A 21,742-nucleotide genomic window follows, 5' to 3' on the forward strand; every position below is an offset into this window, starting at 1 on the left:
TCACACACAAACTGAACACCACACTAATCATTGAGACTGTAGACCCCCTAGAGAATGGTTTTGAGGTTTAAGTGAACATCATAGAGCCATTATATTGCTCAGCGGGTTAGGATGGGGGTTGACAGTAGGTGGGTGGACAAGGGGGGTAAAGTATGTTTTGATGATATCTATGTTGTAACCTTTACCTGTCATCCTTACTGAAAATTCAATAGTTTAAAAAAAAAGATTGACGTCAATCAAAAGGATAAAAATCAAAAGCAACTAATAAATAAAGAAGAGACTCTTAAAATATCAATGGTAGAACAACAAGATATTAAAAAGTGATAAAAAGTGTAAACAAAAGGAACAAAAAGAATATTGTTGTGTAGAGTTTTACAAAGTGGATACAATATTTTGATTTTCAGATAATCAAGTGGCAATTGATGGTGCCTGCTCAAATTGATCAGTTTGATATATTTGATAATATAAAGAGAAGAATAAAAAATTGGGTAAGTAAAGACAGTCGAGATCGACTTGCCATCATGGGAGACACTCCTTTCTTACACTTATGCAGGACATTGCCAAGATACACAGCTAAGATAAGGAAATATCATTCGGAATGTGTCCGAGACACAACCAATAAGACACTCATGCCGTGGCCTCAAGAGTGGTTGTTGTCAAAAACTGTATTGAGACATATGACAACGTATTTGCATGCTACATATAAGGGAAAGAAGTTACAGAAGATTGGCTGTTTTAGAGACATGGCGTTTCAGAGTGATAAAGAAGATCCAGCAGAGAAGCAGTGGATGCTTAATCAGCATAAAGGGGAGCATATAACGCCTTCAGCTTCACTTTCACCTCTTGAAAACACAAGAAGGGATTTTATCCTTTAAAGGAATTGAAAGCAGCGGCAGGGTACGCTAATCCGACATATGAGCCCCCTGCTTATAACAGTGAGGACGATGCGGAAGAGACTAAAAACATAGAACGCAAATATATCTCGACATGCAATGAAAGTAAACAGTGTGATGAGAGGAAGGACAAACAAGATAAACACATGGAGATAAAGGAAGAAGCAGAAAGAAATTAAGGATAAAGCTAACGGAATAAGAATAGCACAGAACGAGTGAATGGGAGGACAGATAAGGACATTGATGGGGTTCGAGAAAGAAGAGCGGGAAAGGAAAGAAATGGAAGAAGAGAGCATATAAAGAAGAGAAAGAAAATGCAGGCGAAGGGAAGAATGAAGAAGGCATGAGGCAAGAAAAGAAAAGGAGCAACTAGAAGAGACAAGAGGAGGTTGAAGGGTAAAGAATGCAAGAACATAGGTTGTAAAGAAGGCAAAAGGAAGATGAATTGAGGGACATGAGGAGTAAGGAAGAAGAAATGAACAGAAGTAGGGGACAAAAGGATGATAAGATAGATTATCTATGCCATAGAAGCATAGTGCCGATCGAAGCACAAGATCGATTTGGGGAAGAGAGAGGGTCACAACAGCCACACAGGAAGCTGCAAGGGGTACTAAGAATATCATCATGAGCTGATGGGTGAGTTACAGAAAGCGTAGAGAAAAGGCTTGGGGATTTATATAGGCAAATGAGGGATAAAGAAGGGTATAAAACTCAAGAGAACATAGAAGGATCTCTTTCAAGGGAAACTGGATGTAAGACCGATAACGTTGTGACAGACGAGCATAGAATGCTGTTTTCAAGCAGACTAGATCTTGATGACTTGGAAAAGGATAACAGCCATTCAAGCTGGAGTATATTAATGTCAGGTGAAGAGAGGGAAGGAAATGAAAGAGCGTGAAGGGAGAGCGAATGCAGATTTTCAAAAGAATTGAGAGTAGAAAAAGGGGTAAAATGGTCAGATTTAGAAGACCCTATAGAGAGAACACCAGAATCGATACCATACACTGAGCAACCACAAGTACAATCGCGCAGTGCAGGGGATGTATCCTCGCCTTATGTAAACAAGATTACGGGCTCTACCAGGACGAAGACAAACGGGCAAGACTAGCCCCGCCTTGAAGACGAGAAGTGTAGGCAGATATGACCATGGACCAGGATTTTTACAATTTCCATTATTAGAGAAAGGGGGTGGACGACCACAAAATAACCAAAGCCACAAAAGGATAACGACAATTTAAGATGTGAATGACTGAGTTTAACTTCTGGTGCAGGAAAATTGATTCATGAGTTAGAGAGGATGACATCAGGAATGATGTTAGCCATAGGTGATATAAAAGGCTTGCTAGCAGCTATCGTAGGCGAGACAGCTGACAGCATTTGGAAACAAGCAGGATGGATCTACCTGATTTTTCCGTCGCGGAAAGATCCATGACGGAAAAGTTTCCATGAGAAATGTAAGCACCACAAAAGGTGCGTACATTTCCCATGCGAACATAATTTAAAAAACCTACAAAACCCACACCCCCACCCACAACACAACCCCCCACACACCCACCCCCAACACACACCCCCATGTACACCCTACTTACCTTGTAAAATGCTCTGTGTCCCTTGCGGCGCCAGTTCCCTTTCACTTCCGTGATTGGGAATCGGCGCTGCAGGGTCCTTTTCTTTTTTTTCGGGCAGCTGCAGGGGCTTCCCCCCGCAACCCCTGCTCACTATACTGTGTAGTATAAAGAGCGGGGTGTTGCGGGGACACCCCCGCAGCCCCCGTTTTCTTTTTTCTCGGGAGTGCTGCGCAGGTGTCCCCTTATTTACATGTAGTAAATAAGAGGCTGAAATTGACAAATTTGTGGTCTCCTCACATGTGACTCATAAGTCAAAAACAAGGGCTATTCATTAAGCCTCGGATGAAGATAGTGATGTGCTTTCACTCCCTTGAATGTCCTAGAACAGAGAACAGGCTACAAGGTCAACTACAGACAGGAAACTTTGGCTCATGGCCAGTCTGATGAGAGATGATGGACTAAATGTGAAAGTGGGGAGAAATCTGATATGTTCCAAGCACCTGGGTTTTGGTTTCCTTACGTGCTGCTAAAGTCCAAGGCTGGGTGAGGCCCACCAATCAGTGGGTTTATGGGGCAACCTGCTATCCAATGTTGCATAGACCAATCCGCTTGCATTTTGTTGTCTTACAGATAAGAGACAGCCAATGAAGTACTAAACTGTATATATTCTATAAGGGGATATGTTCCCCTAATCCAATCCCTCCCGCTAATAATTTGTATGTTTTGCCACGTAGGATAACGTCAGAGATGACGCATGTTGAAGCATAAGACCTCTGTGTAATCAAGTTTATGTGTGAGTGTGCAAGCATCTGTCTGATGTTTGTCAAATGACCCTACTTTATTTAACCTGAGAATAAAGTACTACTTTGCTATGTTCCTTGAGTCTGTCCAGTTATTTGGTCTGAGATCTTTATTGGTAATTCCATCTAGCACAAGAGACGCTTCAAGGTACTACAGCACTCACAGGTTCTTGCCCCACATCTGCCCAGCAACAGACATCCCCTGGCTGTGATTTGAATTAGGACGAGACAGCCCAATCTCCCATATCTGGGCAGGGTAAACACAGCTTCAGTTTACCCAGGAACTCTAAAAAGTCCATATGTAGCCCCTAGTTTTATGGACCCAGCCTAGGTGTGCATAATTCTAAAATGAGCCCGGGCCAGTAATGGTCTACACTGGAGTGACCACACCACCCCAAACCAGTTCTATTCAGGTGAGGCGCTGTGCAACCTGTGATTTAAGGTTGCTAGTATGGTAAATGGGCCACAATACTGGGTTCCTGATATTAAATAAAGCACAGCGCATTGGAAGGGGAGTTTTTTACCCTTGTGGGCAATTATATTATGCTTAACACATTCTTCCCATCTCTGTTTGCCCCTTTCATTTTCCCTGTACACTGTTTTTTTTTATGTATATGGGGTAAAAGATACCCCTTGGAACAAATGCCTCTGCCTGTGATTCTTGAGAAAATTCCCCAATCTCAACACCCTGGGCTTTCCCTTCCTTACTTCACAACCTTCCACTCACCCAATACACATTTCTTTTGCATTGCTTTAAATAACATTGGCAGCTGAAGTCTGTCCTCAATTTCCCATTCCAGTCCCCACATGTCAGTCATGCAATAATTCTAATAGTCCAAAGTACAGTACCTCTACGATGGTCACTTATCTTTCTCGTTCACCAATTTGCACCCCCCTGCTCTGAAACGGGTGTTTGCCACGGGTTCACAAGGGATTTTGGGCCTTGCTGATGGTTATAACATGTTAAAGGCTTCCTCCGTGATGGTGGTTATTCTTATGGGCTATGGCATCCATATGATTTCCTGCGTGACAGTGTTCCACTTAAATGAGCTTAGGTAGCCCTGTGAGTTAATCAGTGGCGAAGAGATTAATGTTGAAAATGTGCCTCATGGCTCACAAGGCCCTTCGTCTATTTCCTCCATGGTGGTGCATCTATCATTTTTCTCTGAGTTGGGGGGCATGATGCATTTCTGTTGGGCTCCGCCCAGAACCGCTGCAATTTGCAATGAGCCCTGGCCATGCAGGACGCAGCTGTTGGGGCTCCAGGTAAGTCATGCGCCACACTGCCCTCCCCATGTGGCCCCGGGAAAGGCGCAGACCTCGCGTACCCCTAGCTGTGCAGGCGCCCCGCGCATGCTGCTCTTGCTGCCGACATCGTCACCACACCCCCGTCAAGCCTTGGGGAAGGTGGACTTGCTCCCAGGCCATGCCATCATCTTCACCCGGTCCTCCGCGCACCACACAACCCGGGGACTCTTGCTTTCCTCCGGTCTGCCAGAACTGGCCTCTGAGTGGACCTTTGCCTCACAAGCCACACCCTCTGATTCAGGGATACCTGCTCACACAGCACCAGGCAATTCTTTGCCTGGACCACACCCCGCACCAGGCACATGGCTTTTGATCTTTTGTTAGGCTGCATGTGGCATACGCAGCCTGGCCAGCCACCTCCCTGATGCCCTGGGGAGCCACTGAAGGCTGCAGCCCCCCAGGTTGTGTTAATCTTCCTTCTTTCCCTTTTCTCCTTCCATATTTTTCGGTATATCTTTGCCTGCCTTACTCTGTTTTTCCCTTCTTCCAAATGACCCTTGACTCCACTGAATTCCCTAGTGGAATCTTTCTCGGGTATGTCCATTCTTGCTGGCAGGGGAGACATGCCCACAGTTCTATGTGTCCCCATGTTTATTTCTCTTCTATTGTTTTGCATACCTACCCTTGTATATAGCCCCCTACCTGTTAGTACCTCACTTGGGCCAGGGGATTCACATACATGTTATTTCCTGATTGGGAGGGCAGGAAGAAGGCCACAGGGGAACGATGGGTAAGGGCAGGGCGAAAACCTTGTGGCACAGCTATCTCGAGTAAAATGGAACAATGTATTAAAGCACAAATGTGCACGCAAGTAACATGAAAAAAAATGGTAGAAACGTTTCTGTTGCCACCAGCCCATCCTGGACACACTTCGCACACCATATCTGCATAAGAATACAGCTATGGGTCACAACAATAATTAGATATATATCGGCCACAAAATAACTATCCCGCTATTGCATACCAGCTCTCACCACCCATCCACATGACGGCTTGACATGGGTGGCTAGCAGGGTACTTGGCCTCCCCTTCATATCTTCATACTGGCCATTATGCACACATGCATACTAGCACTCCTCAAATTGTTCCATACCTGGACTTTGGTCCCCCGAGGGCGTGAAAGGCACTATACAAATGATACAATACAATACATCTAAAAATGGAAAATGTTACAAAAGAAATAAGGGACACCTAGTACTCTTCTTGCAATTCACTGTGAGGTGATGTGTGTTACAGTAAAAGAAAACATGAATGCCACAAAGTGCACAGAATCCCCTGCACTGGTATTCATAATGGTTGACAGGTACCCCCAAAAGGGGTGAGTTCAGAAAGGGACTTAAAGCAAAAAGACTTCACGTACCTCTAAATGATAGGACAGGGTTCCAACCATGGCTAACAACGTGGGGTTCCATTGATGTCAATGGAAGGAAATGTGCAAAAAGGAAAGCATTTTCTAACTGTCATTGGGCCACATTCCCCATCAATTGAGCAACAAACATGCCAATAACAGACTTATTAGGGTATTGATATTTTATTTCTATCGCGCTCGTACACAGTGAGTTCAGAAAGGGACTTAAAGCAAAAAGACTTCACGTACCTCTAAATGATAGGACAGGGTTCCAACCATGGCTAACAACGTGGGGTTCCATTGATGTCAATGGAAGGAAATGTGCAAAAAGGAAAGCATTTTCTAACTGTCATTGGGCCACATTCCCCATCAATTGAGCAACAAACATGCCAATAACAGACTTATTAGGGTATTGATATTGATATTTTATTTCTATCGCGCTCGTACACAAGTGTTTGGAATGGAAATGGAAAAAGCAAATAACTGGACTTATTGTGTTGGCATTTAAGTCAAAAATAATAATGTATTCAGAATGATTTTAGTTTTTACTGTCCATTGAGAGACAAAAAGGACTCAAAAGAGGGGCCAGAGGAAGTGAGTGAGAGACCACATTATTGAACATTTAGGTCACTGTATGTGAATGAAAAAACACACACACACACAAACCCCTCCCCACCCCCACACCTATGTCTGTCTCTCTCTCACACTCACACACACACACACACACACACACACACACACTTCCATGTATAAACATTTAATAAAATTGGTACACAAGACTAATGGAATATTGAAAGATTCCAACATCCACGATTATTTTGCAGGTATTGTCTCAAACGGAAGAAAGGGGTGACCAATTCCAGGACACAAACCAACAGTCTCACCAGCTGAAGTCCAAGCTGCTAGATTCCTACCTGAAGCACTCGTGAATCCACAGTCTAGTGATAGCTGCCTTGGTGTCATGGAAATCTCGTTTTGCTCGGAGCATGCCCTGAAACACCTGAAGCAAGAGAAGAGCATAGTTTTAGATCAAATCTTAAAAATTCCACACGTTCCCCAGCCTCATTACTACATTCGTTTGTGAGTATTACAACACTAGGAAGTGATGACTGACTATTAATTTTTGTTCTTGTGGTGGAATTCCTTTAACTTTACTGTAGTAACTCTACACTTGTTTCTGTTGCCCTTAATATAGCAAGGGAGGTGGCTTTTCTAGATTACATTTTTAATACCTTAGGTTTAACTATTTACATGCTTTATAACAATTTTTGAGGGCATTATAATACATACGTTCTCTCTGAGTATCTTGCGTGGCTTCCGCTTGACTAATTATGTTCTTTACACAATTTCAGTGAAAATAATGCCGAAGACACAAGCACATTTGCCGACAAGTAGATCCAGTTCAAGCACGTAACAGTTTTAACGCCAAATACGAACATGAAACACAACTTGCTGAGTGAGCCCTGATTCTCTAAGTAGCCTAGCACTCATTATTAACAACTAATTTGTAGCAAGAAACACTGTCTTCTGATTCCGCTTGCCTACACCAGCATTCTTGGCAGAGGAGAAAGATTACGAATGCTCCGACTCTGTCTCACGACAACATGCACTGTCTCTAGACACGAGTGGTCTGTTGAAACACGATTGTAAAGGACTTTTTTCCTTGCTGCTTACAACACTCAGAACTGGTATTCTTTTGAATCCCTTCACGGCAGCTCTGATCCTCTCTAGTTATCACTGATGAAACCTAGACTTGTGCTATATTCATATTTTTATGTATATTTAAATCGATGCCCACCTATGCATCAACATTCTTATACTCTATGCCCCTTATTTGAGACTCTTTATTCTCCAGTTGCACATGAACGCTGCATTCCCACCATAATTTTGAAGAAGCTCTTCTACGCTTAATTCTTCAAGTCTACTATGAGGATCATTATGAGTTTGCCAGTCCGGAAATAAGGTGCCGGTAACAGTTTGCTTTTAGGGGCTGTGATCTACTGGCAGGCCTGACCCGCCGCTAGTTCAGGACCCTACCGGAAGACAATTGCCACAATCACCGGCACCGGAACTACCGGTGCCAGTGATTGTGGCATCCCCATCACATGGAGTGCTATGGTACTCCCACTTGGGAAGACCATGCAAAACATCTTCAGATTTTATTGCAGGCACGCTTGATCATGAAGGCAATCAAATGCCAGATTTGGCAAGGATCAGTGACCTACCTTGGCATGCGGTTGGTGGAAGCAAGATTTAGGCTTCACCCAGCTAAGTACAGGTTATAAAAGACTAGGAGACCTCCACAGCCAAAACCCAGGGGAGTGCTTTTCTAGGCCATGTTGGGTACTACAGTCATTTTATGGCAAACTGTGGCACCATTGCCAACCTTTTGACTGCTCTAACTACTCCAAAGAAACATAAACACGTCTCTTGGGTCTGAGGAGTGTGAAAAGGCCTTTCAGGGACTTGAAGACTTATTTGTGCCAATCCCCTTTTCTCGGGGCAGCTGACTATCAGTGACCCTTCCTAGTACAGGCTAAACTTTGACACTGGTAAAGGGGGGGGAAGTACTCCCACAGCTATATATGACAAAGGCAGGGAATACCCCATCTGTTTCATCAGTGTGGAAAAATAATGTTTTGCCATTGTGCGCTTTTAGGGAGCCGAGGCCCCATTTCCATATTCAGACTGACCATAAGCCCTAAAAGTGGCTGATGAGCATGAAGGGCGAGAATCATAAACTGCTCAGGTGGACCAGACGTCTTTAAGTCTTTGGCTTCATTATTCAGCACAGGCCAATCCCCAACAAAGCAATGCTGATATTCTTCCCAGGATGTATAATCGAATGTAGCAAGAAGTCCATCCAGGGGTAGATTAGATCCCCCTGTCTCTAGTCTGGAGCGGGGGGGGGGTTTCAGGAAAGATTCTTTTTACTGCTTCCCCTCCATAGACATCAATGGGACACCTACTTTTGGAGATAAGTGCAGCCTTTTTGCTTTACCTTGCTAAACTTATCTGTTCCGGGTCACTGATCAGTCCCTATAGCTATCAGTGCAAAATTCTCGGTTTTTCCCTGCACACATCGCCTTCTATGACGTGCAGTAGACACGCTGTGTCCCTAAAACTTTGTTTTTTGGCAACTTTGTAGTTACTTGCATGATGTGTCCATGGTGGGCTGGCGGCAGCGGATACTTGTGATCATCATCTTTTTTATAGTCCTGCACACATTTGCATTTTAGAATAGCATAGATCAAAAAATGACGGCACCACACAATGATGGCGCCATTTTGTAGTTTGACTTTCTTCCTGCCCTGTCAGGGCTGGGATATCCACAAATGGTAAGCCCTTCCCTTGGAAAGCTCAGTGTTTGCGGGCAAAGTTGTGGTCTCTGTGTGTGGCCGGATGAGTCTGTATGAACACAGTCCAAATCCATGCCAGAGTGTGTCTGTTGTTTTGCAGATGTAGTGGCCAGAGGCTGTCTAGGATTGGACGTCCCCGGCCAGTCTGAATAGTGCGGCACCTACCATTGGTGCACTGTCGGTAACTCCAGCTAGGATAAAGGGGGACTCCTGCATCCATTCAACTGATCATCGTTGGAGCCAAAACCACTACAAAGGAGAGTTGCCTGCAGAAGACCTGGACCTCGTTGTTGGAAGCCAGCCAGCAGTACTTTCTTTACTTGCTCGGCAAAGTTCGATCTTTCTGCAGATCTCCTGAAGACCTTCATTAAAAATCCCAAACTCTGCTCGAAGATCCAGCCACTGAAAGTGCCCAGCAGAGTTCCAGAACGATCCTGTGGGCTAGCTAGATGTCCTCCTGTGCTACTTCGCTGCAATGACATCCATGGAGCCCTGCAGATCCTCAACCTATGAAACAAGAGCCATTTTCTTGAAGTTGCAGCTCTAAACCACCAAGAGTGGCTTTGCAGGACCAGTGTCTTTGTTTCTGCTACGAGGGATGCTTTCAGCCATTTGCTTCATGTTGCTGTTGCTGCTCACTGTCTGCCTCGTGTCCTGGGATTCTTCTGAGTTTTCTGCCAGCGAGGTGGTCCAGTAGCCAGTGTGTCCCGAGACTATAGCCTTCCAGTGTCCATAACTGATCCAACCCAGCAAAGAACTGCAATCTAGCCAGATACAAAAACCCAACACCTGAAGGGACCTCTGCACTCAATGGATCTAAAGCCCAAATCCAGAAGGCCCAGTGAATCCAGGAATTCCTACGGTGGTCCCGGAGTGAATTGGAGTACAGAGGGTAAGTAAAGATACCTGTTTTAACCCCTTTATCTCTATAGGGTTATATGGGTGTAAATGTTCTGGCCTTACCGCCCACTTGCCTAACCATGAACAGTCTTTCGGGTGCGGTTTCCTTTCCTGGGTCTCCCCTAAGATGATTGAATTGGGAAAGGGCCTTTTAGGAACTTTACTTCAGTTCTTAAATAACTTTGGAACACGTACAAATTGCCTGCCGGCTCTAGGTAATACTTGTTCAACTTCCTAAAAAAGATGTGTTGTTGCCTCCTGAAAAGACTTTGGTTGAGGCCTGTTACTCTAAGGGCACTAGGTTCTAGCTAGGGAAAGGCTTTTTAAGGATAGTACCTTTGTTCTGAAGGTTTTGCATGGTTTTTTTCAAAATGTTTATTTTCAGCCTATTAGTTCTCTAATTGTTGGCTACTTACCTGATTCTATGTTTTATTCACTTGCTTCGCAAAAACTATAGTACAAAGTGATTCGAACTGTATTTTAAAGTGAAGTGTTCGTGCTCTTAAGAGAGAACAACAAGGTCAATGTGTATATAATAATAGTGAGTCATCATAAAAGGTTTATTTAGGAAGTTACAATGATTTCCATAAAAACAGAAGCACACATTTTCATAAAAACAAGTGCACATACATAGCATAAAACTCATTTCAATGCATGATGAAACCAATTAAAACACAAAGTTAAAACAAATTCACTTAAAAGAATAAAAATATGGTACTAGGACCAAGACAGAAATTATAAAAGTTGCCAAACCTCTCTGGGAGACTCAACCCATAACATATAGATCAAGGCAGGTTTATACTGCGTTAACCGAAGTTCTCAAAGCAACTCTTACCACAGAGAGGTGCGGGCAAAATAACAAAAAGTGAGCCAATTCCTTCCGGTCGGCAATACACAGTAAACAAGCCTGATTAATGCTATCACACTCCCAGATCGCTGTGACAGCTCAAAGTGGCAGGCAATTAAAGCGTGCCCTGGTTATCAAAATTTGCTGGACGGGATTTGCTGTCCATAATAGATATTTGTGAATACATGGCGCGGTTATGATCGCATGCCTCCTGTTAGATTATATCAGCATCTCCTGCGATTCCCTTTTTTCTAATATATGGGCCCAAAATCTAGACTTTATATCTCTAGACACATTTACAGGCATAATATCTAACAAATAAAAATATGAGGCAGCATTAAGTTCCATCAATTTTGACTTCACATATGCCGACCATGGGATCTGGCATTTCAAGTCCTTTGAGGCTAAAAACCTAATAAGATCATGTGTCACATAAGCCTTGACATTAATCCATAAATGGCACCAGCAGAATAAGGGCAGCGATAATAAAATATCTGCAATGAAATCGCAGCTCAATTCTAGATGGGCTCCATAATTAGGGGCAGGGGGTGGGAGACCCAACACTCCCTTAAGAAGATCATGTTCCACTATCTGGAGTGAGTTTACATTCTAATATCACCAGAGTGCCATCCCACAATTTGCAACTGAAACCGCTGTGCCCCTATAAACTTTCAAGGCCATGTCAACCGGTTTAGCCTTAAACGTTACCATTACCATTACCATTGATCTAGCCACATGCCTGGTGTCTTGCCTAAACCTTGTTGCTAGTTTTTTTTACATGCGGTTCTGGCAAACAACCTGATGCAAAACAGTCCCCAAATACTCACATTCAGTGACCTTTTGGACTATAGTACCCTTACTGCACATAGCTGGACATTTAGTTTTTTCCCCATTAAAACACACCGTAACAGCTGATTTCTGGGCATTTATACTGAGATCCAGGTCATCCATAAACTTGGTATAAACTTGGTATAATCTTGGATACATTTCTGTAAATCCTGTGGCATACGCGCAATAAGGATATTATCATCCGCGTATGCCAGCACGGGAAAATCTCCACTTCCCATCCTCGGGACATTAGGAGTAGAGTTCAGTTAGTGTTCATAGAGACCATTTATATACAGACTAAAAAGTAGGGGCACCAGAACAAAGCCCTGGCGCATACCGAACTCCACTGGGAAAAAGTCAGTACAGCGACCTTTGTTCCCACTTCTCACACAGGGCTGGGTCAACTGGTGGAGCTTTATTAAAAAATTAATTACCCCGGCTGCACAGTTCAGGGACCTGAGCACTCGCCAAATTGCCTCCGCTCTGCAAGGAGTAAGACACAATTAGATATAAATGTAAAGATTGTTCTGATATACCCAGACCTGATCTGAATCCTAACTGGATGGGAGACAAGATATTATCCTGGGTGGTCCAGTTTTCAATCCTTGCTAATACTGCTCACCCAATGATTTAACAAAGAGTCTAGGAAATTGGTCTATAAAACACAGGATTATCTCTTTTGCCTTTCTTAAATATAGGTTTAGTAATAGCAAGGTTATCTCTCTCCCCGGTTTTGGCTCTTTATTACTAAGGAGATTATTTCCACCGTAAATACTAGCTCCATCCCCTTATCTACATCCATATCTATCTTATTGTCCTCACTTGAAAGCCTAATAAAGAAATCGCTAGGTGAGCTCGCACTATATAAGCCTGGAGAAATGGCCTACCCATGCCTGATTCGATACCATGGTGTTCAGACCTATGGTTTTATATTTGTAAAACGGATCGTTGTTCACACCATACCAAAATAACTTGGAATCATTGTTTTCAGAGGCACTTACCCAATCTGATCAGGCTGCATTCTCCATCGCATTTTTCCTGTTGGCTGTAATTTTTTTAATGCTCATTGCAGTGATGATATCACTTATACTAGAGAGGGGATTTTTTTTAACATTAAGATCAATCTTTTTTTTAGCTTGGGTGCACACCAGATTAATCCAGCCCGTTGGCCCATTATCTTCCTTTGGGGGGCACCAATAGCAAATACATTTAAGATTTTAGACATAAGGGTGGAAAAACTTGTCAGAATGCTGATCTGATCACTCAGACACTCCAAGAAATATATTCCTCAGCATTTCCTCTTGGTTGATCAATAACCATTTCAGCCTTTTCTTGTTGTGAACTGCTACAGTATCAGACGAAAATGGTAAACATTTGGGTTTTGCCGCCGTGCTATTTTAAGTCAATACCGCCACCCTAAATCATATAGGATCTGGAAAGGTTTCAGCCCCTCTGAAGAAGTTTGTGGGCCGGTCATATTCAGCCTGGGGATCCCTGCCAAACTGTCCTCTGTCTCATCAAATATTACATAACTCGGCCCCTCCCACATTTTGGCATTAATGTCCCCATCCAAGAGTAAAATCAAATCCTAAATTGCCACCAGATTTAACAGTCCCTCCACTACTGTGGACAATATAGATGACAATTCCCTGAGTATTGCGAGTGTAGACGATTATAAAATTTGACCAGCAGGATGTAATCTACATTGGACTTTTTAACCCTGACCAATTGGATGAAGGAATTCCTCACCTCCATGGAGAGTTGCTGACAAAATAAAATTTGACTAGTGTGGCCATGTCACCATAACACAAGAGTGAATGTTTTAGTGTGTTACTTATTTGTGGTTTATCACTGCAAAGAGTTTGTCTAAGGCATTAATATATAACTATTGTTACACATTCTGCCTAATTTGTATTATTAAGAGTGCTCTGTGTGTGCTCAACTGAACTCTTCACCACTCTCAGGCCCTCCTAAATCTAAGCCTTGCTTGTCAGTCACGCTACCCAAATAGACTTTGGCTAGGCATTAGTCTTTGTCCCTGTTCATCAGAATAGGGTGGCCACTCAGAATCAGGCCACAAGGCGGATTCTGAAAATCTATCTTAACCTTTATACTGGAGGAAAAGAAACAGTAACACATATTCAACCATGCACGGCTGGTTGAGTCCAACGGCTATGCCAAGTGCTGATGTCCAACACATATGGAGTCCAAAAAGGGACTGTTGGGGTCAGGTGGACAGTGCCAGGCATATTCTAGTAAGCTATCACACATAACTGGTGTCTTATGACAAATTAGTCATACAGACCCTCTGCTCTGCAAGAGCCACAAACACATTCAGAGTTCCCAGATCTTTGGCCTAGTTACCTTTAAGGACAAAGAATCTGCAGAGGAATTAGTATCGATTAGAAATGTCCAACCCAGCCTAGCTAGACTTCATAGAAAATATTAAAATAGTAAACAGGAATCAAGGGACGTGGAGGAAGGTTGCCAAGCCTGTGTTCTTCAAAAAATTAACTTAAGGACAATAATTCGTCATCTGTCGCTTACCAGTACAGAGATGGTGAAGATGAGAGAGCCCCACCCTGGTTTCTTTTGAAGGAGTGCTTACCTTGGAGATGTCCCGGAGGTTGAAGAGGTAGTGGATCTTTGCCGGAGTGGGCAGGAACCTCTGGATGAAGGCGTTGTAGGCATCAACAGTTGCCTGGGTGACAATATTGCCAATGGGTTTCACCTCCTCCTCGAAATCTTGCAGCTTCTGGTTTATCATTGTGCCAAAAATGCGCTTGATCTGAGACTCCTAAAAAGACAACCCAATAATAGAAAACACTGATAATGGATATATATATTTGATCCCTAGGTTCACAATAGCGACCCTAAAAGAAGAACAACTGTAAAGAGGACACATATCTTGGAGTACAAAACAAATAGTCTCTCACTGATTACAAATTAAGGTATTTTAGGAACCACGAAGGAGACTCCTGTGAAGCTCCTTTTCTATTTGTGGCAATACATACAGCTGAAACCTACATAGGTGGAGACCCCATGCCCACTTTGCTTTCAATGAAGCAAAGTGGGTGCAAGGAAGCATATCCAGTCCCACCAATGGTAAGGATCTGCCCCATTCAAACAGCCAGCAGTGGTCTAATCAGGGACCACTGTGGGGTTCGCTCATGCCACACACCTAGACACTCGGGCACCACAGAGGTGAAAAGGGACAGGACAGTCCCACCCCTTTCCTGGTCACACACACACAAAACAAAGGCATCGCTTGCCTACGAAATCAGGAGTTTTCCTGGGCAAATGAAGGACCTTATATGGGAATTTGTGACCCTGAAAGGTAGGAAGAAAGCCAAACAACAATATGGCCAAAGAACAAGTGGAAACCTTGTGGAATGGCTATTTTAGGGCACTAGCCATGTTCAGTAGCCATACACAGTCAACACGAATGTGCACAGTAGAAATAACGCACAAATGGTAAAAATGTACTTGCTGCCACCATGTTGTCTTTAGGCACATATAATACTAACCAACAATCCCAAGTGTAAAAGACTAGGGTGATACAAAAGTATCCCCACTGCACACTGCATTGGTAAGATGCTGTGTGCACTGTTAAAAAGTTACCAAAATGGTAAAAAGACAAAAGGGAAACTGTTACTCAAAACTGATAGTCTGAATGAAAGTTCAGTTTCCCCATAACAAAATGAATAAAAGGCTAGGGGAGTGAAGCTGAAGGCGTAACTTCCCTGAAAAAAGTCAGGGCAGGTTCAAAAGCGAAAGCAAAAGTAGAAATGTGGAGAGAAAGCTGCCAAAAGAGAAATCTTGCCTAACAGGCAGTGTATGCATTCATCCAAAACACAGCACCTATGATGTATTCTACACCTGCAGCAAAACATTAAACGCATGGAGGAAAGACTGGATTCACATATCCGTGGATTCACAGAACTCTGCTACGGCGGCAGAAATTCCACAAGCTACGAGAGAATATTTTTCTGAAAGTATAGGAAATAAAGTGCTCCATTTTAAAGGCAACTCTGAACATACAATATTAACAAGTCATTCAGCCTAGTCAGCTGTCTGCTTTAGGATTAGTCACTCACCTTTCAAAGAACTCAACATGTTGATCGCTGAAACTGATCAATAAAACCACTGTATTATCAATCAAGCAGTTCATTTGAACAACTTAAAGCAGAGTGTTTTCCTCACTCAACAAACCCGGTCTGCAATGCATATACCAAAGCCACAATCAATTGCCTTGCCAGTGTGTACTTGCTATATAGCACTTTGGTCACGACCAATGTACATAGAGAGGGGAATTAAGCCCAGGGTCCCACAATTTATATACAAGAGGTTATAGAAACAGGCTGAGCATAGGCCACTTTAAGAGGTGAAATTAGCACAAGAGGTACATATGTGCATTTGAATATTATTTATTTAGGAGCCAATTAAGGTAATAAGTAAGATTACACTTTCATACAAAACATAACTTTTATGTAAATGATATGTGCAGTGGAGGCAAGCGTGATGGAAGGGAAGAGGCATAGAGAGCATATTTAAACCTACTTTAGGTGCTAGGAAAATGCTACCATGCAACCCTGCCCCATCCTGTTATCTTCTAGCTGTGCCAGCTATGCCCAGGGAGCAATGGGATATGTGATTATAAGGTAACATGAGATGGGCATTCATCAAGCCCCTCTTCTCTTACCGTAGGAAAGGTCATGTTAATGAGGTTGAATCTGCTCTGAAGCCGTCCAGAGATCATTGTCCTGCCTCCTCCAGGTGGGCCCATGGCTGCCATCAGAAACATGTCCTAGTAACAAGAGAGGCACATAGAGAAATTGGATGAGACAGATAAACAGCTATGAGACAGAAACAGAGAAGAGCAGTCATTTGGAAGGAGTGGTCAGTAGGGATACAATCACAAGATAAAAAAGTGCGAACCAGGGAGAAAGAGTCACAGAAAAAAGGGTAAAAGTAAAGCTGAAGACCATGGGTCTCATCACAAGTTTGATGTTATTTTGCCAGCAAGTCTGCCAGAAATACCACCAAACAGATTCACTGTAACCACCACTTGGTCCGGCGTAATTACAGCCACAGGTAATTCTGCTGATTTTCGGCAGTAAAGTGGTGGATTTACCTCCAGCTTTTTGCTGGTGACTAATCCTCCACTTCACTGCTGACCTGGCACCTGGTAGTACGGTGGTGAGGTAATGCAGCAGTAAAAGAATTACAACTCTTTTACCGCTCCGCAATACATGTAATGAGGCCCCATGTAAGGTCTCTATATACTAAGTGGAGTGGGGCAAAGCATTCAGACTGGATGGACCTTTGGAGCCTCATATGTCATTATGTCATCAAATTCTATGATTATATTCAAGGGAAAGTGAGAGGCACCTGGAAGCAGTTAAGGAACAAAGGGCATCATTTAATAAACAAGAGGAAGAGCGTCTGGTAAAGGTATATGATTGTAAACAACAAATTAGTTGCTTACATATATGTGCAGATTATTGCTTTATAGATGAATCACAGTTTGGGGATACCAAGGAAATGCAAAGTCCCAGTATGGTACGGCAGCATGTGCTGCTGCAGGTATAGACAAAGATAAGATCATTGATATGTATGGGATTTTCAAAAATTGAATATTAAGGCAGAGGTGCATTGGCAGAGTCCTGTGTGGACATCAGCAGTAGAATAGTGGAAGAGTCATGGGAAGGACTAAGATACACTGACAGAAATAACTTTGGTCTCAGTACAGAAGGAACAGGAGGATCGTCAGGGTAAGATTGGGATGCACTATAAGAGATGCAAGTGGGCTCCATTGCTAGAATAGCATAAGTGTTGCAGATAAACATTGGGATGCACTGACAGACCGGTGTGTGGATTCTGGCACTGACATAGGTGGGTAGGCTGGAGGTAAGGTTTGGCAGAGTTGTGTCTAAGTCCTGGTAGTGTATAAGCAAAGAGTGCGGCAAGTCAGGGTTGAGGTGCATGTACAGTGTTGTCACCCTAACAATATTGATCGACATGTTGTCCCAGGCACAAAGATTTGTGAGGATGGTGTGCATGCAGAAGAGAGGTTGAAGATATGATTAGCTTCCGAACATACAAATGAAGACAAGACTGAAGGGAGCACAACTCACCTTGATATATTTGATGTTTTGATTTTGCCTGTCATACCAGAAACCATAATCAATCCAGAGGCGGAGGAGCTCCAGGGGAGGCTGGGAACCGAAGGTGTCATTGGCGGGCATGTTAAGATCGTCCATGAAAGTGATCAGCTTCTTGCCCCCGAGGGGAACATACACCCCCTTGGTCCTTTTTTCAACCCGGCTCTCAATGATGTTCTGGACATTACGGGATGATGTCTGGGGAGAACAAGAAGTGAAAGTCTTGAATGTGTGATAGGGATGCCATGAGGAACGCATAGAGGGAAAAGGACCTTGGATTCCACACACTTCAAAGCTGTGTCCTACGTTACAGTCTAACACACACCAAAGTAAAGCCAATAAGTTATTTTGAGATGTAAATTGGTTAAATAGAGCTGAAATATGCAGCATTATGCGACATAGTCAGAGAACTCTACAAGGCCAGTCTTTTTAAACATGGTTCGGGCAACTTTTGGTGGTCATGACACCATTTGCTTGCTCCTTTAATATCTGACATTCAACAGTGTTGTGAGCCTGCTACCTCTATTTTGAACAATTTAGAACGGTACCCTTTATGTTTGAATGACCTTCCCCCGCTTGGTGACTTCATTTCAGTCTTCTGCTGATCCCACAGGGATCAAGGAACATTGCATGAACACTTCACAAAGGTTAAGGGGACAGTCTCCCTCTCTCCCTCTCTCCCCCCCTCCCTCCCTCTCTACCACCCTCTCTCCCTCCCTCCCTCCCGTCCTCCCTCCCCCTCTACGACCTGATTAAACAAAGGAAATGCAGTATGAGTGGATAATGGGGAGTTCTGCTGGAGCACACCATCTCCTCTTTAATCTGATCATGTAACAGAGGATCGTTCCCAGCTCATACTGCTGCTTCATAGAATTGCTGCTGAAGATTCAGTCAGCGGTGATCTGAAAATGTGCTGCTTTATCATTAAGCAACAGGCAGGACTAAGATTTGATGCTTTCATTTACTATTGTTCATATCACTTGGAGCGTGTTAAATTAACAACCAGTAAGAGGTACAATAAATCAATAAGCATAAGGTACTCAGCAAGCTATTACATATTTATAGAAACTCTTAACCAACATTTCTGCCAGGGTGCAAAGGTCTTCATCGGGATTTTAGACAACAAAGTCAAAAATATATCTTTTTTGTTTCATTCTTGTTAATAATCTCTTGCTCACCAGTTATATAATGCCTAAACGACTTACAAGTACACATGATCCTGCGTATTGTACTGTTAGGGAGAATTCTCTCTTTAAGCTGAATTTCCTAACCTAGTGAGTCCCCCAGCAGCTTTGCTGGAGTTTGTTTTTTCCTCCTGTCAAGAGTGAGACTCTTTTTCTCCCACTCTTGGACATGATTTATGGTATTCCTTTGATTGGTAATGTGTTTTATGGGCTATGGGGTCCTTTACTCCATAGGGTCTCATGTGTTTTTCCCATGTGTGTTACACAGCACCCTCCGTGCAGTAACACAGGGGTGTCAGAGTGACACTCCACCATAGACTCCATACCCTGGGACTGACTATTGTCTCCCAGGGCATGTAAAGTCACCATTGGCTTTACTAGTCCCAAATTATTAACAGAATCCAGTACAAACCATCCTATTGTGGACATACTGGTCGGGGCAATTCGATTGCCCCGGGCTCTGTTAGTCGAGGGGGCACGTCTCCGTTCCCCCTGATCAGGTTTTGGCTGGTAGCAGTGGAAACTGCTTTTTACATTTGACCGTGAATATTTCCCTATGGGATTTTCCCATTGTTCGAGGCTACCAACTTTAATTATTTAATTCTTATAGCCTCGAACATACCGCCGGTTTATTTAATTAATATTAATTCTCCGGTTGGTATTTTTTGCCAAGACTCGATTCGTTTGTGTTCTCTTCTGTGACTACAACCCAAGTCGAGCCCTTTGTTCCACTTTTTGGCGGGCTTCTCCACAGAAGCCTCCAAAAGTGGTGCCACTCTGTCTGGGTACAACAGGGGGTGTTGGAGGGGATTTAGGCACCCTGGACTGAGTTACCTTGGTAACTCAAGTCGCACTCTTGTGTGATTGGCCCAGGTGGTGAGTCGGCCGGCTCACCACTTAGCATGTTTGATTGACAGCTAGGCTGAGTGAATGGGGGTATGCTGCATAAAAGCAGGGCTTTGGGGACTGGAACTTCAGAAGTCGCCACAGGACCTGAGAATCCGACGAGGGAGAAGCTGAGCCGACCTACCACGATGACACCACTGGTGGAGCCCTGCGGAACCGACTCACCACTTTCCAACGACAGAGAAGATCTCCCGGCTGGAGAGGCTTCTTCCCCTGACTGGTGGGCACAACCAGTTTACCTTTCTTTCTTCGCACCCCAGCCCGGTTCGTGGTCGAACTGCCCGTGCCAAGCACCCCGGCAGACGGATAGCCACTCACCACTGAACCGCGAATCACCAGACCGCTCCTTGTACCTGAGAAACTCTGCGGCTGGTTTCTTCCCTGGCAGTGCAACGGACTCCTGTCTCCCTCCACGACGAGATCCTCTCTTCCCCTGGACGAAGCACCGACTTGCATCCGCTGCCAGGAACAACTGCCCCCGCTGGAGCGTTCTCACCACTTTAAGGTACCGTGTCCGCCAGGCCTCCCTTTCTAAAGATTGCAACAAGGTAATAATAACTCCTTAACCTTCTGGACTGGGCTGGCCGCCTTGACCCTCTAACTGGTCCCTTTCTTTGGTCCAACTCCTTTTTGAATCATTACAAGACTTTTGTGCACTGCAACCGTGTGACCTTGGACACATTTCATTTCGATCCCCTTAAAGTGGATCCGGCCTACTGACTCTGAATTTACGGTTTTTCCTTGCCTTCCTCTCTTGTTCTGTTCTTGTAAAAGTGTTGGGATCTGTTTCAAATTTGTTCTCTGCTTTTCTCTCCCTTTTTAAAACGAACTATTAGAGTGCCATCTACGTTAAGCGCTCACCGCTGTCTGAAAATAAGTGGAGCTTTACTTAAGACTTGTCTAATATTCTTTTTAAGGGACTGTATATCTTTTAGTGACCATGTTTTTGAATTGCTTACTATTAGTGCCTGCGTGTTTTTCTAGATGTGGTTTTAAATAAATAATGATATCTCTTTTACACCAAGCCCTAGTCAGTGTTTACTTGTTCTATTGTGTGCTCTTGACCTATTGTGAATACTCTGTATAGTGCCTAACTCTTCTTGAAGGAAGTCTGACTGCTCAGCCACAGCTACCACGTGAATCTGTGTGGTACAGACTGCTACCAAGTGGGTTTACTGCCAAACACCTGTAGTCCTAAATCTTTTGCAGTGGTCCCAGAGGGAACTGCACAGGTTTCTGCCAAACATGTACCAGTAAAATGGGAGACGTTTTAATTTGAAAAACTAAACAGTTTAAATATAGTAAAACATATCTAGAGCTATATATCAAAAAAGCTAGAGCTGGAGGAATACACTTCCCCTTTATTGCCTCAAAGCTATGCAATGCTCTACCCAGCACGCTCAGAGCAGAAACCTCTCTCCCGGTCTTCCGAAAAAAACTCAAAACTACCATGTTTAACTCTTCTCCTTCTCTCGCTTCTCTATGCGTGCAAATTCTACTATCGTAACTAAGTAATGACTTCACTGTATGTTCTAATAAGTCATTTTCAAAGTCTGTAACAAGTGCCACGATGCCCGTTGGGCTGCCTGTGCGCTTAATCAAATGTGAATAAATAAATACATTCTGGCACCCTGATT

General features: G+C 43.6%; 1 protein-coding gene across 1 annotated transcript in view; it reads right to left on the minus strand.

The window, feature by feature from the left end:
- The window catches only part of DNAH2 (dynein axonemal heavy chain 2), a 3,498,763-nt gene that overhangs the window by 1,132,153 nt on the left and 2,344,868 nt on the right, over positions 1-21,742 (minus strand). Inside the window, exons 50-53 of the mRNA XM_069646273.1 lie at positions 17,989-18,213; positions 16,554-16,658; positions 14,460-14,648; positions 6,832-6,917 (exon numbers count right to left, since the gene is read on the minus strand). Of these exons, the coding sequence (XP_069502374.1) occupies positions 6,832-6,917; positions 14,460-14,648; positions 16,554-16,658; positions 17,989-18,213 (605 nt within the window). The remainder of the gene's footprint in view (positions 1-6,831; positions 6,918-14,459; positions 14,649-16,553; positions 16,659-17,988; positions 18,214-21,742) is intronic.

Source organism: Ambystoma mexicanum, chromosome 1p (assembly GCF_040938575.1).
Source record: "Ambystoma mexicanum isolate Mex_15411 chromosome 1p, UKY_AmexF1_1, whole genome shotgun sequence".
NCBI classification, from domain to species: domain Eukaryota; kingdom Metazoa; phylum Chordata; class Amphibia; order Caudata; family Ambystomatidae; genus Ambystoma; species Ambystoma mexicanum.